The 17,771-nt window shown below is 39.9% G+C and overlaps 1 protein-coding gene across 2 annotated transcripts in view; it reads left to right on the top strand.

The window, feature by feature from the left end:
* Positions 1-17,771, top strand: part of trip4 (thyroid hormone receptor interactor 4) — an 86,660-nt gene that overhangs the window by 22,320 nt on the left and 46,569 nt on the right. The window contains exon 12 of one of the 2 annotated variants that reach the window (XM_085166465.1): positions 7,523-7,625. The exons of the other annotated variant lie outside the window; for it this stretch is intronic. Coding sequence (XP_085022591.1) covers positions 7,523-7,625 — 103 coding nt within the window. The remainder of the gene's footprint in view (positions 1-7,522; positions 7,626-17,771) is intronic. 2 annotated transcript variants of the gene reach the window in all.

Here is a 17,771-nt window from a genome sequence, read left to right as displayed (position 1 = left end):
TTAGTGCATTTCTGCATAGAGAAATTGAGCATTGCCATCATTTCAGTCTTATCTGAGCACCTATTGTTCACCACACCAGTCCTCAGTTGTTAGAAGCTTGTAAAGAAAAATTCATTCATCGCTGATAAATCAGATTTACAGACACTGCTATGCAGCTCATCAGTTACAGATTTTAGGATAGAGAGAGAAGTAGAGTCATTGTAAAAGTCCAAGTAGCACCAATCTCAGTGATTTCTTATTGATAGACCATTACAGTATATGGGACCCTTTAAAATTATTTTGAATTTATCACATTTATATGTTTTTGTTTTTTCTTCATTAATTAATTTTTCGAAACAGAAATGTAACAAGACGGCATGAAAATTGGAACCGCTCATGATGTCATTCAGTTAAAGCTCTACTTATAGAGCAAGGGAAATTTACAATTGTGTGTCTGTGTTTGTGCAGTCATGTCTGTGCGTTTTGTTGTCTTTGAATGTCTGTGCTGCCTGTATGTGCTGTGTTCAGCGATGGAAAAACAAATAACACACTTAAAAGGCTGAAAAGCAGTTTGAGTACAAGTTTCCTCGGGGCAGCTGCATTTGTTGGCGGGTTAATGAATGCCAGAAACATGCTTGTGTTGTTTGGGGAACACAATAGATTAAAGAACGATTGGCAAAGGATTGCTGTTGCATACAGTTCTCAACAACACCCTTTCACCTCCCACATGTAGCCCATAGCTCAGAGACAACCCATCTGTTTCTGCATTCCCAGGGTGAAACCAGCCTTGACAGAACTGGCTAAGCAGTATTTCAAAAGTGTCCTCTCAGGGAAGACGCAGTTGGTTTTGTGTAGTTCCCTATCTATCAGAGTCTCCGCCTCTGTATTCTTATTATCTGTCTTTCTTCCCGAATCGTATTCCTCATTTTTACTCTCTGGTCTCCCCCCTTCCCATTCCCCTTATTCCACCCTCCTCATTTTTAAAAGCCACATGCTCCCAGCCCGTCTGGCTCAGTTGCACCCTGCCAATGAAGGGCTTTTTATTGGGCTGAGATTGAGTGCAGCCAAGCAGGGCCTGGCTAGGACTGAGGCAGGGGCCAGCCTCGCAGTCCCCCAACCCCTCCCCCTTTCACTGCACAGCCCACTCCACATGCCTGTTCTGGTCTGGCCCTGTCGCCCAGAAGGAGATTACTTGTCTCTGCTGCCCTTAATTGCCGACAGCAGCTGAAAAGAGCCAGAGAGAGGGAGAGAGACATTGTAGAAAGAGGAGAGGGAACAGTGTTGGCTTGTTGAGCTGTTACTTGACAAGCTTGGGCTTAAAGGTTTGTGTTCCTGCTGTCAAATCCTGACTCTGTTTTAGCTGTTTTTATTAAGATGGATGTTGTTTACTTAAAATGCTGATGCTTGCTCATGGTATTTGGACTGTATTTTGAATAAATAGTACAGTATATCAAACGCAGATGACTTGTTGAGGAAGGAAAGCTGATAAAGTACGCATGTGAAATATAAAACTCATAAACCTCAGTCCATGTTACATTAATATAATGATGTGTGGTAAGAGCAGTGGGGTCACTGTGTCCTCTCACTGCCCTCTAAGCCAGTGTTATTCTTTTATGGCCAAAGGCTTCCTTCCAGCAGACCCTTTTTACTTTTTCCAATGAACTTGTGAATTTCATATTATTGCACTTGGTTATTGTTGAATCCCCTCCGGCTTGATCCCAGCAAATTAAATAGTGGGCAGTTTATTGAACTGGCAGTCTCTGAAGAGGCTGTGATGCTTTATGAATTTTTCACCTCTTCATTTTGCTGTTTAGTGTGTTATATCAGCCTTCATTCAGCTGTGCTCCTGTTAAATATTTTGAGTCCATATTTGCAGCATGTTGCCTGCTTAACTCCCACACATCCCACTTCAGCATGTACTTCCAAAGCATTGCAGTATGTCTAGCTTGCAAATACAAAGATGTTTCAGTTTGTTGGAGCCCTGTTTTTTATCCTCTGGCACAAACAAATGATTAAACAACCTCTGTGATGTTTAAATACCCATTTTTCATTTTGTAGACAGCTGTGCATGAAAACAGTACGCCAACATATAACAGACCTTACATTGTCAGCCCCTTGCTACAAAAATGGAGTCCATTCCAATTGAGCCCACGTGTGAAAGATCAGAAAAATATTGGAGAACTCAGCTGTGTGTGTGTGTGTGTGTGTGCGTGCGTGTGCATGTGTGTGTGTGTGTGTGTGTGTGTGTGTGTGTTAAATGTAAAACTGCCATCAGGAAACATCTGAGGGGGAGAGTGTGGTTGCTGGCTGTTGCTAAGTAAGAAAAAGGTGTATGATGCTGTACTGAAAGTGTCCTTGTGATTGTTTTGGTTGCTAACAGGTTGCCATGGGATTGCCCGTAGCTTGCATGGAAAATGCAGACTTGTCTGCAACCAGTAACCTGATAATCGCAGAGAAGTAGAGAAACAGTGAACATGCAACAGAAACAGGCAGTGGAGAACATCCAGGGCAAAAGCTGTGCCATTTGAATGACATTGATGTTGTTTGCAGCGGAAAGGCACAACTTTTATTTTGAAGGTGAAATTTCTCACTCCGGCTTGGTTCACAGCTTTAAAAACATTGCTCAGTGTTTACAGACAACATTGTGTGCTGACAACTACTAACCACAATGCTCGCAAGAAGGTATTCTGTGCACTACCAGTTTTTCTCAGCAACCACTACCAACTAGTTCGCTAGGGTAAAATATGCATTCCTAACCAGAGCTTGCCAGCTGTCATCACCTGGTCTCTAGGTCTATGTAGCTCATGCTTTTGCCTGCAAACTATTGGGCGAAGGTGTATATAGAAGGATTTAGGAATTACTTGCTGTGTTGTACCACCTGCTCAAGAAGCTTGTGCTTTAATTTTGGTGAGTACAATTCTAGTATTTCATAATTCTGTGACTTAGCAGTGCCAATATCTGTGTGTGGGTAACACCATATAGTTTATGAATGCAGGTGGCTGTCAAAGCTTGCTAAGCTAACCTTAGCTGATATCTTAACAACCTGTCATCCAGATATTATCATTTGTGTCTCCAAAAAAAGAAAAACCAAACATGGCATCAGTTAAGGATACAAAATGTGGAGTCCAGAACCTTCTGGGTTATTAACATCACACCAGAAAACTTGAAGATGTGAGAGTGACATCATTCTTGTCTCTGTGGGGAAAAAAATAATAAGTACATTTCCCAAAATGTCAAGCTGTTGCTCCAAGAGTGCTAACCAGATGATTGAATTATGCACACTCAGTCTGAGCCACAGATAAGGACAGTGGAGCTGCACTTTTGTTGAAACACTGGCAAGAATTATCATCAGTTGTCACGCCGACAAGGTTGAGGTGTGTTTGCATCCACCTTTTCAAAGCGGCGTGGAACGCAGCCATGCAGCGGACGTGCACTCCGTGCGACGTTTGTGACAGAGCGGAAGCTTTTTGTCTCATGATTGAGTAAGCCAAGTAAATTAGAGATCAACTAGTGATACACAATTCGAGCTGAGGCATTTGAATGCAGCTGTACACACAAGCCCTCAGATCTCTCCCCATGTCGAACACATTAGGCAGTCTACCCAGAATGCCCAAGGGCTGTAAGCATGACCTACCATACTAACAAACTGACTCACTAACGAACGAGTGTGCCACTGCAAGGTCACGTGACAGTCACCCACGGTGTTTTCGTGTAAATTCACTTAACAGTTTCCTAATTCAATACCTGTGTTTAACTTTAATTGTATTTGTAAGCAGGTCCAGTCAGACTACATTAGATCCTTCCTGATGAATATGGAGGGCTTTAGAAAACCTTCTTGTCACACAACCACAACGTTTCGTGCCCTTTTGATTAACGTGGAATGGAAACAATTAAGTGGGGGAGGTAGTGAGGCAAAGCAGCACATTCAACAGCTTTAAATGCTAATTAGCTAATGGAGGATGAAAGAGCAGGCAACTGGCAGGGTCTCACATGAGCACACTCGAGCACTGGCTGCAGCTAGGCTCGTTTCATCTGAATTCAGACCACCACCATTTTGTTTCCTTGAGTACAACTGACAATACAGCCATCTTGTGTAACGATCTTAAATGCCTCTGTGCTTCTGTCTTCCTTTTGAATCTTCTCTTATTCCCAATTTTTATCTCTCACTTCTTAGTTGTGATATATTCTTCTTTTATCTGCCACGTTTTATGTAATTATTCTAAGATCACAGAATATTCTCACAGGCGTTGAAGTCAAGTATAGTTTTTCTTTTATGTGCTTCTCATGCTGCAGGCAGCCCACTTATACGCAGAGATAAACTCTTTTCACTTGTGGCCCAAGTCACATTGTTCATCATGCTGTTAAAGTGATTTTTTTTTTTTTAGATTATTGCTCCTTGTAGTCTTACTCAGACAAAAAAGAGCAGCATGCCTGCACAGTACTTTGCATCTGCTGTGTGAGAAAGTGGTGTGTTAACAATGTTAGAATAGCGAGGACGACTACCTTTCACAGGCTCCATTATTGAAGGATTTTGGAGCTTGTTTTCCTGTTAATGTGATAATGACCACTGCGAGCATGATGAATGCGCTCTCTTTCTTCTATACAGTTTTATTTTTGTCTTTGTAGCAGCATTTCACAAAATTGATCTCAAGGAACTTTGTATTGTTGGTAAAAAGCTGCAGTATTAAGCCATTTTTACACATGCAGTGCAGCCATGAAAGTCTTGCAGAAATAACCTGATGAACACAAATGTTTAATGTAGCTCCGTCAGACATTAAACGGCCTTTAACCTGCCAAGTTCGTAGTCCATGTAACTGATGTGCACAGATGAGAGCGTGCCTCTAGGCTAAAGTCTGTTGTGTTTGCAGCTAGCGAGTGGTTGTCCTGTGTTCTGCCTCCTGCACTCTACCCAGGCAGCTCTGTCGCCTAGACTTTGGATTTGGAATGGATTTTGCAAGTATGAAAGTGTAAAGTGAGGGAAGGGTGTGTAAAAGGCTCTTCTTATGTGTCAAGGGTTTTAATGTGTTTAAGAATCATTTCTTGAATTTCTTAAAATTGGCGTAAATATTGGACTTGGAGGAGCTAGTTGGAGTGATTTGTTTTCTGATGTTCACAAATGTCAAAGGGAACAAAATTATGAAGTTAAAGTTTCATGTCCAAATAGTTTCATACATTTAATAACACTATAACTAAAACTAAACAACAAAAGGAATATGAAAACCCAAAAAACTGACAATACTGATTTTTTTCAACCATAAAGCTTTAATTATAATTGATCTCTTCAAAAGAACCATTACAGGAAAAATACTTTGGCAGGATTTAACTGAGACTAAGAAGAAGGCTGCTGCTCACTTCCTGATATAACAGTGTCTCTTCCCAGTCTCAAAACAGGAATCTTCCATGTGTTAGGTGAGTGTGTTAACCACTACTGGTAGGGAAATGTTGCCCGTCAGAGACAGTAAAAAAAATAATTTTTTAAAGTGTGTGGGCCCACCTACAAATTTTCATCGATTGTTTGTTCACAGTCAGACCCTCCTCTCCTCATCATATTCCGTTTTTTGATCACCACCATCACCAAGATGGCGATGGCTGAAGCACTTATCTCAAGGCCTAAGAACACAATTTCAGAAACCCAGGAGTGACATCACTGTAGCTACGTCCATCTTTTAAACCCCACTTAGTAAGGTTGTTGCATGAACATAGGGAACGCCCAACTTCAGAACTCAGCTGTATCGAAGGATATGATGAAGTCCAACTGTGCAGCGTTTGAAGTTTTTGCTCTTTTAATTTGTTATATAATTATTTGTGGTTGTGTGCAAAGTGATGTATGGGGCAGACTCTAATTGGAGGACTGTTTTCTAAATCTTCTAAAGTAGAAAGATGGAGTTTGGGAAACAGTGATGTATTTATCACTATTTTATTTAGTGATGTATGTATGTATCACTTTCCCTAAGAATGATGATTTACGACCATCTTATATCCACTATTTAATATTCCATACTAAGGAACCATAGGTATTTTATATAGAGAGATATTTTTTTAAATAAAAAATTGCTCATTATTATTTATTAATATAATTTATTATCATTTGGTTTTGTTTTATTTTTCTGTATGCTTCACATTTAAGTTTAGTGGTTCACACAAGACCAAGACGTTCTGAATGTGCCTAAGCCATCCCATAAACAAAAACAAAGAAATAAGCTCCAACACCTGTGCTTCTGGTAGTGAAGGAACGTCTTTGGCACACAGGAATAAGCTACCAACAATTTCCATTGTTGGTTTTGATGTTTCCATATCTCCAACCTCGTCCCCTCGTTCCCTCCGCCTTGTTTAAACCCTGCAAAATTACAGATAATTTTGTTCAAGGACAGTCAGGAGAATTTTCCAACGGGGGAATCTAATTTAATTGGAATCACTGTGTCATTTGCCATAGGAAGGGAGCAATCAAGGGGCTCTTTCAGGAGTGTTTACATATTTTATCACTCAGCTGTGAGTGAGATTCAAGTCGACATGGGGTTTAATCAGAAATAAGCATCTCTATCATCTGTCCCCAGTTTGCAGGGACCTTACAGATAGGTTGCAGACTCTGTTGATTTCCTTTAAAAGCCCCAAATTTGTCACAACCTTCAGTGCTCCTTTGAGGGAGATAGAGAGGCTGTGAATAAGAGAGTTGGGGGGGAAGGAGAGGAAAAAGCATGCTGTCATGAAAAGAGCTGCTTCCTGGCTGGCTAGATGCAATCATGGGCACTATCTGATAGTGCTGGAGGAAATTGGATGAGCTGAGAACTGTTGGCTGCCTGTGATGGGAAAGATGACTCCTTTGTCACTGTGTCAGTCAATTCCCTACTCTCACCTGAGAGACTAATCAATAACAGGGAGAGAGAGAGGTTTTCTCTTGTCTCTTGGCCTCTGTATGCTGTGGGCTGCTGTCACTTATAGGCTGTAAAACGCCCACTCTTACACAGGAATGTGCTATAGCATGTGAGACAGATAAATATGTTATGGGCGTGTTTTAAATTCGATGCATTTCTGTAGATGTGGAAGAATGTGTTTGATTTTGAAATTCGAATTATTCCTTGTTCTCCTTATTAATAAATGAACACAAACATTGTATACATGTTTCTTTCTTTCTTTCTTTTTTAAATTGATATTCATTAGTTTCTGTTGAATAGTATGTGCGCACAACACTGCGTCTGAAAAAGGAATTTCTTGCCGGTTGTCATATATTTTGCGTCGTCTTTACTGCTCACAAGTGCTGCAGCTGCTCTCATTAGCGACTGCATCATTAGTTGTGCAATTATAGTGCATAAGACCCAGCGAGACTCGTAACTATCAGTTGCTGTCAGGCCCGTAGTATTACATCAGGCATGGAGGACAGTTTGCACGGCGTAGGCGTATAAACAGGGACTCACTGAATGATTCATAACTGTAACGCTGTCATGAGCGCCAACATATTTTCTGTGCACAGTATTGACATGCTAGTCCTGTGTAAGGCGATGCTAAACTGTTCTTTTCATTATCCCTCCCCCCACCATCCCTGCAGTTCCCTGATACCTGTGAGGAGTCTGCTTCTCCATTCGTCTTCATCTGCACCAATCCCCAGGAGTTGCTCGTGAAATTCCCCATGAAAGGGAAGCACAAGATCTGTAAGTCCTGCTTCTTTCATGTCCGGGGAAGTGGAGTGGATGAAATTAGCCTGAGCTAACTAAGAATTGCTTTTTTTTTTTTTTTTCTTCTCCTTTTTAAAAAAAAAAATCATCTTTAGTATGTATGTTTACACCTATTCATAATAAAGACAGGTGAAAGTGATAATGCTACACAATTCACAACTACTATATTGTCATTAATAATAACAAAATTACACACATGGACACAAAGCTCACATACACACACACATGCAGTTTCTCTCTGAGAGCCATCTGTAAAGACAGGATTTTGCTGTCAGGTTGCCTGGGGGACTAACTAGGTCTGGATGTGCAATGTTGTTGCTGTATTGTGTGATTTATAAGAGAGCTCAAACACATTTTCCCTCTGCTGCCATAGCTGCTACTGCAAAAATGATGTACCTGCAAGCTCCTTTGTTAATATTTCTAAACCCTCTAAAGACTTGAGAGGATTGTTTATGCAGCTGTGCCTCTCTCAGATCGTTTGATATCGACGGAGAATTCTTTTTGAGATTCTTGAGGTAAAATGTAGCAGGAGCCATGACACCCCCCCCCCCCGCCCCCCCTTTTTTTCCCCTACAAAAGTGGATATGATCGCCTTGTCTCGGTTTTTGTGAACATAATGAGCAGTTAAAAATGGCTTTGGAGGTGTAGCTCAGACCTGAACATCAAAGGATTAAATGAAATTCTTGTTAAGTAGGATGTCAGCAGGTCTTAAAAAAATTATTACTGGTCTGGAGGGTTTTAAAAGTCTACTTTTTGTACTCGGTACAAAAAGTAGACAAACAAAGCTCTTTTTTGGGGGTTGCTTTGTTTGTCTTTCACAATTCTGCACTTTCCTGCCACGTGAAGTGGAAAAAGGCTCGTGTACGCCTGTTCTTTTATTTTAATTTTCACATTTCAGTGAACCTAAACTGATGCTCTTGGATAAAAGGTCGAAACGTGCTGACGCGTTGTTATAGGCTTGCTGATGTAGACGCAGATTGGAAAATCTGGTGCTGCATTATTTAAACTGACTGTAGGTTGTTGTTTATGAATCAGCAGTTTTCTTTTTATTGGTGAATAAATAAATATGGCTTTGTTAAAGTTCCCTGCTGGAAATTATAACCACTAATAGTTTTCATTTTCTTAATTTTAACGGTACTTGGGGCCAATTTTTTTTCCTGCTACAGCTGCATGCACACATTTGTGAACAGTCTGAAATTGCTAATAAAATCTAACCTGAGCTTTGTTCAAGAAGATACGAAACCAAACTCAGAAGACAGTCATGACAAAATGGCCAAAGCATGTCAGGACTTGGATTTAGAGACTTGTATAATGTAGATATTTCCTGCACAAAAGTGAGGAGGAATATTTGTCCTAAAAAATCTTTCAGTTCATCGATATTTCTGGGACGTCTTGATTGAACAGACCTCTTTGGGTCATGCTGCAGTTTTCTTTCTGGTTTTATTCTGCTGAGGTTTGTTCTCAGCTCCATCCCATCTTACTACCTTGAATTTCCCTCTGCTGCTCAACACAAATGTGACTGTTTTCCATTAGAAAGATGTCTTCAGCAGCTGCCAGCAACTTGTTGAGGTCTTTTGCTTGCCCCAGTTTCCTTTAATGGCCTTTTTGCATGCTGTTAACAGTATTTGACTCAAGCAACTTTTGCTCCAAGCTGTGCTTTATTCCGAGAAAAAGCAGCCTGCGTCTTTTCCATTTTATTTGTTCCGTCCTTAACATCCGTCACTGGATTTGTGTGTCGAACACTGAACGTCGCAGGTCTGAATAATAATCCATCACCATATCCTGCCTCTTACAGAAGACACACGCTTTAGTAAGCCCTTAACCTGTGGTCTGTTTTAAGACGTTACGTTTCTGTTACCCATAAAGAAATGTCTATTAGGTTCATTTTATGTTGTCATGTCTTTACCTGCTGAGATATTTGACAGTGTAATAGTCTGTTGTCAAGGTCCCTTCCTGCTTTGTTCCAGCTCACGCCTAATTTGCGATATCTAGACTATCCAAACAGTCAGAGATGTTTGATGACTGTTTAGTCCAGGAACATTAGCACACTTGATCTGCCTTATCTTAAATCATTTTCAAAGACCCAATAAGTTATTTACATTAATATAACCTAAAATGGGCACAAACATCAGGCAGTGTCATATAATGTCAAATAAAAAAAAATGTCAAGGTCACTTTACCTATCTCCTAATTACATTTTCTCCTTGTTTGTAACACAGAGTATTAAAGTCACACATTACTGGCTCATGTTACACTCTGTGTAACAAGATGCTCCCAGCTGTGCATGTTAGCTCAGTATTTTAAATTGGTTATCTTGACCTACACAGTCCCACTTGTGTTATCCTTCTGTCACCAGCTAGCTTTTCACTCTGCCATGCTCTTGCTCTCTCGCCCCCTCTTCTACCTCAATTCCCACCACATCTCACGGGTCAGGGCATTGCCGCTCATCTTAGTCAGCGGGGGTTTAGCACTAGTATTTTTATTTTTTTTGCTCCTCAAGCAGTTTACGTTGACAAGATCTGCTTGTCACTGTTATTGCCGGCTATGTCACACCTCATCACAATGAGCAAGAAAAGGGATGAACAGCTTTTCAAACAGCAGTGCTGCTGCGGTCTTACATAATAGTTAAAAATTATTTCTAATAAACTATAATGTGCTGCAATGTGTCATTCTGTATATAAAATGAATTGTTGAAACTGATGGATGGACTCTGCTATCAGTACTGTGGAAATATAGCTTGAATGAATGTCAGCCAGCTTGCAAAGGCTGCTTTTCTTTCTAAAGATTCCCATTTTTTAGGAATTAACTGCTGAAATTTTCTGCCAGGCTCTGTTAGGGTTTATGTTGAAATACATGTGCAACATCTGTATTCCTTTTCATGGAAACAGTAGTGATCCCATCCTATTAAGACAGCTGAAACAATTAAATATTATCATCTTATTGCCGTGCAGGATTTTTTCACCAGGCAGTGGTCATTTAGTTCTTCGTCATTTTTGTGCTCTTGCCTACATTTCATGTGATTGAAATGCTGATATTTGTCATATCTGCAGGCCACATGGCAAAAACTAGGGCAAACCTAGCATATCCAAATACTGTACACAGGAACGATATTGGATACGATGGACGATACCCAAATCAGAGATTGAGATCGAATCGAATTCTGCCCTTTTCTGCAGCCAGTTGCATTACTTGGTATGTGATGGCAATACGAGATGCAAACTCAGTTGATTAGTCATTACCCTGTGGAGGAGTCTGTGACATTTAAAATGGTGTACAGTCAAGACTCACTCATGTAATAAGGGATGTGCATTAAGGTTTATGGTCACATCCTGTGTACATTTGTATCTGTATGTGTGCGTCTTTTTGAGCTGAAGGTCAGTCTGGGTTTTGAAAGCTATTTGACTCTGTGACATGAATCCAGATTTGCTTCTCCTATACCTCCATGTAGATAACCTTCTCTCCCCTATGTTTTTCTAAGCCTGACATCCTCTGAAGTGGTTACGTACACAGCGCTGGAAAAGTAAAACACAGACCATATGCCACTCTACTTAAGACATTTAACCATACACTGCTTGATAAATCTAATATTAACTGACAGGGGCTTGTCTTAAACACTTACATAAAATAACCCAGACGTAAACAAAGTAAAGGATGTGAAAAGCAATCATAATGTTCACTGGGTCATAACAGCTGGCTGTATTTCAGCATTATAAAAAGAAATAGAACAAATACCACTGAACAGTTTATTATCTCGTAGCACTCAGGGATCCATGCGTGAAATCTGTGGTCCTGCAACTGAACCTCAAGTCAGTTGGATTCATCACAAATAGCCACCAAACAAGACTGATTTAAGAATCGTAGATGCTGTAGCCTGCTGGAGATCTGAACTATTAGTCTGCCTGCTTTCATGCACAGGTAGTTTGTGCCCTTTATTATCTTAAACTCTTATATTGTCAGATATATTGACTGGACTGCCTGAAGCTGCTACTTGAGTTTTTGCAGAACAAAGTAATGAGATACAGGGTTGACCTTCCTATTATGATGCATCCAAAAATGTAAAATTCAATTGCTTTCAAGCAGGAGTATATTCCCAGTTTAACGCTCCGTGAGGGAATCACATGGCTTTAAGCCCTTGTCTAAGAGTTCTCAAATAAGAGAAAAAAATGTACAAGTATTCCTATATTCATCTGACTTGAGCAATGATTTAGAAGTGCAACAGTTGAGGATCAGTGTACAGATTTCATTCATTAGCTCCAGGCAGCGAATGCCTTGTGTTTCCATCTTGCATTAATTTGCTTGCTTCAAAGACCTGCTGGCTGATTGTGCTACAGTGTGTATTTGTTCTACTGGGATTCTTGGACTTTTATTCAGCATACTATACAGTACTGTGCAAAAGTATTTAGCCACCCCTCATTCCTTTGTACTTTGGTTCCAAGAAGCAAAATATATAGTATTTATATTGCATTGGTCTTGAGCAGTAGTTCTCAAGGCTTTCTGAAGGTGTTTCACAGCTATTCTTTGGACATTGGCTGCTCTTTCACTTCATTTTCAGTCAGTCATTTTTCATTTTTCCACTTAACACTGACCTATGAATCATTCAAACTTGAAATAGGCATCTAAGTAAAGTACGATTCTCTGTTGTGTCTGCAAATAACAGTTTCTGTCTTTAGGCACTGATGCAAAAACACATAATTTTTTCCCATTTCTTTTGTCAAGTCAAAGAAAAAAAATAAAACAGTTTGACAGGCTTAAAATGGTATTTTTGGTCTAACAGGATGAACACTTGACATGTCTCAGCAGGGTGTCCTTAAAACAATCAGACAAACTGGACAAAAGAATTGGCGACGTACAAACTATTAACAGCATATGAACAATATCTAAAAGTCATGTCCTTAAAAATTATGGAACAATCCAGCAAAGACCTGACACGGGACCTGAGAGATGCATCTGGCTCTGGAGTTGATCCATCTATTGAAGCCTCATCAGAAATTATGAACACAGATGATCCACCATACAATACCATCTGAAAAGATGGCATTGGTTCCCAAACAAACTGCCAATGCAGTAAAAATATACCAGATAGTGTCCCACTGTTGGTTTTTCTCTCAGTCCTGGATTGGTCTCCCCAGAGCACTGTTGAAGCGCTGTTGAGCACTTCTTTTGTTCTGCCCTCTTCTACAGAGGGCAGAACAAAAGGCAGCCATACAAAGAAGAGCTTTTTATGTCCTACAAGAAGCCTGGAGAACTATTCCTGAAGACTATTTAAACTTAAATACTCAAATATTAACTTTTAAGCTTGCTGGAACTGTATAAACGTTGTTTTTGTGTTATTTACTGCACAACTCCCACATGTTTCCCATTTGTTTCTAGCAAAATATATGAATTGAGGGAAGGTTCCAGTCTTTTGCTTAGTATTGTATGATGGAAATAATTCATTTGCACATAAGCTACATATGCAAATGAATCTCTGTAACCACATGCAGTGTTTTGGACAGTACAGAACCAAAATGCAATTGTTCCTTATTAGAGATGTAAATACAAAGTCCTTTAACAGCTTTTAAAGAGCTCTTCATTCAGTTTCCACTGAACATATAGTAACTTGTGAACATATGACTCCACTGAGTACTTTGTGAACAAAGCTTATCTTCTGCTACACAGATTAGTCACACTGATGGCTCTCCAGCAGATACAATAGAGCTCTCTTTTGTTCAGGTTTCTCACGACAAGGAAGGAAGTCAAGGGTATAATTGCCAAGATGAGAAATTCAGCTTCGACACCAGGTCACGATGGAATCTCAAGTAGTCTAATTCATTGACATATATAATCTGAAAATCGCTGGAAACTGGAGTCTTTTTTTTCCCGAGGACCTCAAGGTTGACAGTGTAGTTCATCTTTAAGCCTGAAGTGCCGCCAACATTTTCTTTCATCTTTTTTAAAAGCCCTCTAAATAGTTGGAAAGCATAATATCACAGCATTACTTTTATGCTGACATTATACAATAAAGCAATTTCTCCAAAGTATTTAGTAATATTTTTCTCTCCAGTGGACCATTGATAGAAACTATGATAAAAATGTTAACTTAAATTGTTGAATGCTGATGAAAACACGCACTCTTGAGAGATGTTATTAGTAATTATAATACCACTGTTAGTTATGGCTTTGCCTTTCCTTATGAGAAACAACCTTCTCATAAGGAAAAATCAGTGGTTTTCCAGTGATCGCACTGAATTTTTTCCAATTGGTTGACAAATAGTTGCATCTGATCACCAGACAGATTGCTAACACGCTGTAATCAGTGCGACTTGTCCATAAACTGTCTCTTTGCAGACAAGCTGACCTAGTATTTGCATTATTATTGCAAACTATTTTTTAAGCAATCATTTCAAAGGCAGTGAGCTTGTAAGGCTATTTCCTGTCTGAAGAATTGTGCTTGCGGCACAATGTCCAGCCACCGTTTTCCCTTGATTGGATGTAGCACTAGATCCTATTGGATGTCTCGAGTAACTCGTGGTTTCAGATAAGCTTACATGAATCACTCTTGGAAAGGTCTAACTTGGTATTTCTTTGTCAGCGGGGAAAATTAAATTACTTGAACACACGTTGTGTTAGCAAACAGTAAAACACTGCTCGGATAATGATAAGTCCATCTAGTTTACCTCTGCCAAAAACATAGGTTATTGTTTATTCCTTTTCTCTCCTGTGTTGCCTTTTATTTTAGAAGAAAACACAGTTTACTCTGCCTGTAATCAGTTGGGTTTTTTATGCAGAGAAGTTTCCATTCGTAGTAAGTTAATACAGCTCAGCTGCACCAGTGTTGTTGCTGAGATTATACGTTTAACTACTATTTTACTCCTGATATTCAGTTAAGTGAATTGTATTAGAGATGGTACTTCAATTAACAGTGTATGTAACACTATCCCACAGAAACGCATAATAACCCAGTAACACACAGACAGTACTTTGTTGTGTAGTAGCTCCATTGCATGTTTATCATATGATTTGTCTCCAGGTTGCTCTGTAAAAAATGCAGAACCTATTAAGTACTCTTGAGGGAATTGCTTAAAGCAAAGAAATCCATATTTACATGTTCTGTGTAACAGCCACAAGCCCGGGGACTATACATCAAAAATACACATTTCTCATTATTTATTTGCTAAACATTCAACATCTCACTTCCTGCTCCTCTTTCAGTGTGATTATAATTTTCCATGTGCATACATTATTGAGCTCTTGCAATATATATAGCCCATATCACTCAATATGGAAATCACACAACATATACCCTGAGAAAATACTGCATCTTAATTTTGTTCTACTAACCATCAGCTACACTGTTACCTTGTGATTACCGTTTTTGTTTTAAGTGTGAAATCATTGCACCATGGGATTGCAAACAGAGAGAGCCAATTACCTAACAAATGTCCATCTTTTCTCTTGAGATAGTCGTGATTTTCTTTTTTTTCTCTCTCCTCTGTTTCTCCCTTGTGCTTTTCTTCTTCTTCTGTCATCCACTGCTGGGAGACAGAAAGAGGTTAGAGCAACGGAAGTCCTTTTTTGGTTATTTATTCATGGATTTTCCATTTAATATTCATGCCTTTCTCAGGACTATCTGGGTGCAGAAGAGAATTTGCTGCCTCGGAGGCTGCAGGGGCCAAAAATCGGGTTTCAGCTCCAATGAGCCCAGCAGATGAAGGGAAAAAAAGAGAGAGAGGGAGATAGAGAGGGAATGAGCAAGTGGGGTTTCATGTGTTCTCTAGTAAATGAGAGGCAGGCCTTGAAGGTGACAGGCTGTGTTTATTACTGATCTGTCAGCCGGTTAATGGGGAGAGTAGAGGAGAAGAGAGAGGAGGGAGCTGAGCTGCTGAGTAGAGACCAGAGCACACAGACACGGGAGCCAGAGAGAGCCCCAAGCAATAAACTTTGCCATACTAGATCTGCTTGTCCTTACAGATTCAGTAACAACACTCCTGCATGCTAAAATAGGAACTGTAAATAACTGAATGAATAACAATGTGTTTTTGCATTGTTTTAAAATTGGGATGGTTCAATTCAATTCAATTCAATTTTATTTATATAGCGCCAAATCACAACAAATGTCGCCTCAAGGCGCTTCATAGATACAGAGAAAAGCCCAACAATCATATGACCCCCTATGAGCAAGCACTTTGGCGACAGTGGGAAGGAAAAACTCCCTTTTAACAGGAAGAAACCTCCGGCAGAACCAGGCTCAGGGAGGGGCGGCCATCTGCTGCGACCGGTTGGGGTGAGAGAAGGAAGACAGGATAAAAGACATGCTGTGGAAGAGAGACAGAGATTAATAACAGATACGATTCAATACAGAGAGGTCTGTTAACACATAGTGAGTGAGAAAGGTGACTGGAAAGGAAAAACTCAATGCATCATGGGAATCCCCCGGCAGCCTACATCTATTGCAGCATAACTAAGGGAGGATTCAGGGTCACCTGGTCCAGCCCTAACTATATGCTTTAGCAAAAAGGAAAGTTTTAAGCCTAATCTTAAAAGTAGAGATAGTGTCTGTCTCCCGAATCCAAACTGGAAGCTGGTTCCACAGAAGAGGGGCCTGAAAACTGAAGGCTCTCCCTCCCATTCTACTTTTAAATACTCTAGGAACAACAAGTAGGCCTGCAGAGCGAGAGCGAAGTGCTCTAATAGGGTGTTATGGTACTACAAGGTCATTAAGATAAGATGGGGCCTGATTATTTAAGACCTTGTATGTGAGGAGCAGGATTTTGAATTCAATTCTGGATTTAACAGGAAGCCAATGAAGGGAAGCCAAAACAGGAGAAATATGCTCTCTCTTTCTAGTCCCTGTCAGTACTCTTGCTGCAGCATTTTGGATTAACTGAAGGCTTTTCAGTGAGTTTTTTGGACATCCTGATAATAATGAATTGCAGTAGTCCAGCCTGGAAGTAATAAATGCATGAACTAGTTTTTCAGCGTCACTCTGAGACAGGATATTTCTAATTTTAGAGATGTTGCGCAAATGGAAGAACACAGTCTTACATATTTGTTTAATATGTGCGTTGAAGGACATATCCTGGTCAAAAATGACTCCAAGGTTCCTCACAGTGTTACTGGAGGCCAAGGTAATGCCATCCAGAGTAAGAATCTGCTTAGATACCATATTTCTAAGCTTTTCAGCGCCGAGTACAATGACCTCAGTTTTATCTGAGTTAAGAAGCAGAAAGTTAGTGGCCATCCAAGTCTTTATGTCTTTAAGACATTCCTGCAGTTTAACTAATTGGTGTGTGTTATCTGGCTTCATGGACAGATAGAGCTGGGTGTCATCTGCATAGCAGTGAAAATGTATGCTATGTCTTCTAATGATGCTGCCTAGGGGAAGCATGTATAATGTAAACAGAATTGGTCCTAGCACTGAACCCTGTGGAACTCCATAATTAACCTCAGTGTGTGAAGAGGACTCTCCATTTACATGCACAAATTGGAGTCTATTAGATAGATATGATACAAACCACTGCAGTGCAATACCTGTAATACCTACAGCATGTTCTAATCGCTCTAATAGGATATTATGGTCAACAGTATCGAATGCTGCACTAAGGTCAAGAAGGACAAGCACAGAGATGAGTCCACTGTCAGAGGCCATAAGAAGATCATTTGTAACCTTCACTAAAGCTGTTTCTGTGCTGTGATGAACTCTGAAACCTGACTGAAACTCTTCAAATAAACCATTCCTCTGCAGATGATCTGTTAGCTGTTTGACAACTACTCTTTCAAGGATTTTTGATATGAAAGGAAGGTTGGAGATTGGCCTATAATTAGCTAAGACTGCTGGGTCTAGAGATGGCTTTTTGAGTAAAGGTTTAACTGCAGCCACCTTGAAGGCCTGTGGTACATAGCCGATTATTAGAGATAGGTTGATCATATATAAGATCGAAGAATTAATCAATGGCAGGACTTCTTTGAGCAGTTTTGTAGGAATGGGGTCTAAAAGACACGTTGATGGTTTGGAGGAAGTAATTATTGAAGTTAACTCAGAAAGATCAATTGGAGAAAAAGAGTCTAACTTAACATCAATGAAACTAAGAGTAGCTGTAGATAATATTACATCTGTGGGATGATTATTGGTAATTTTTTCTC

This window comes from Neolamprologus multifasciatus, chromosome 1 (assembly GCF_963576455.1).
Source record: "Neolamprologus multifasciatus chromosome 1, fNeoMul1.2, whole genome shotgun sequence".
NCBI lineage: Eukaryota > Metazoa > Chordata > Actinopteri > Cichliformes > Cichlidae > Neolamprologus > Neolamprologus multifasciatus.
The sequence above is the reverse complement of the archived record's forward strand: the minus strand, read 5'-3'. Positions and strand labels throughout refer to the sequence as shown.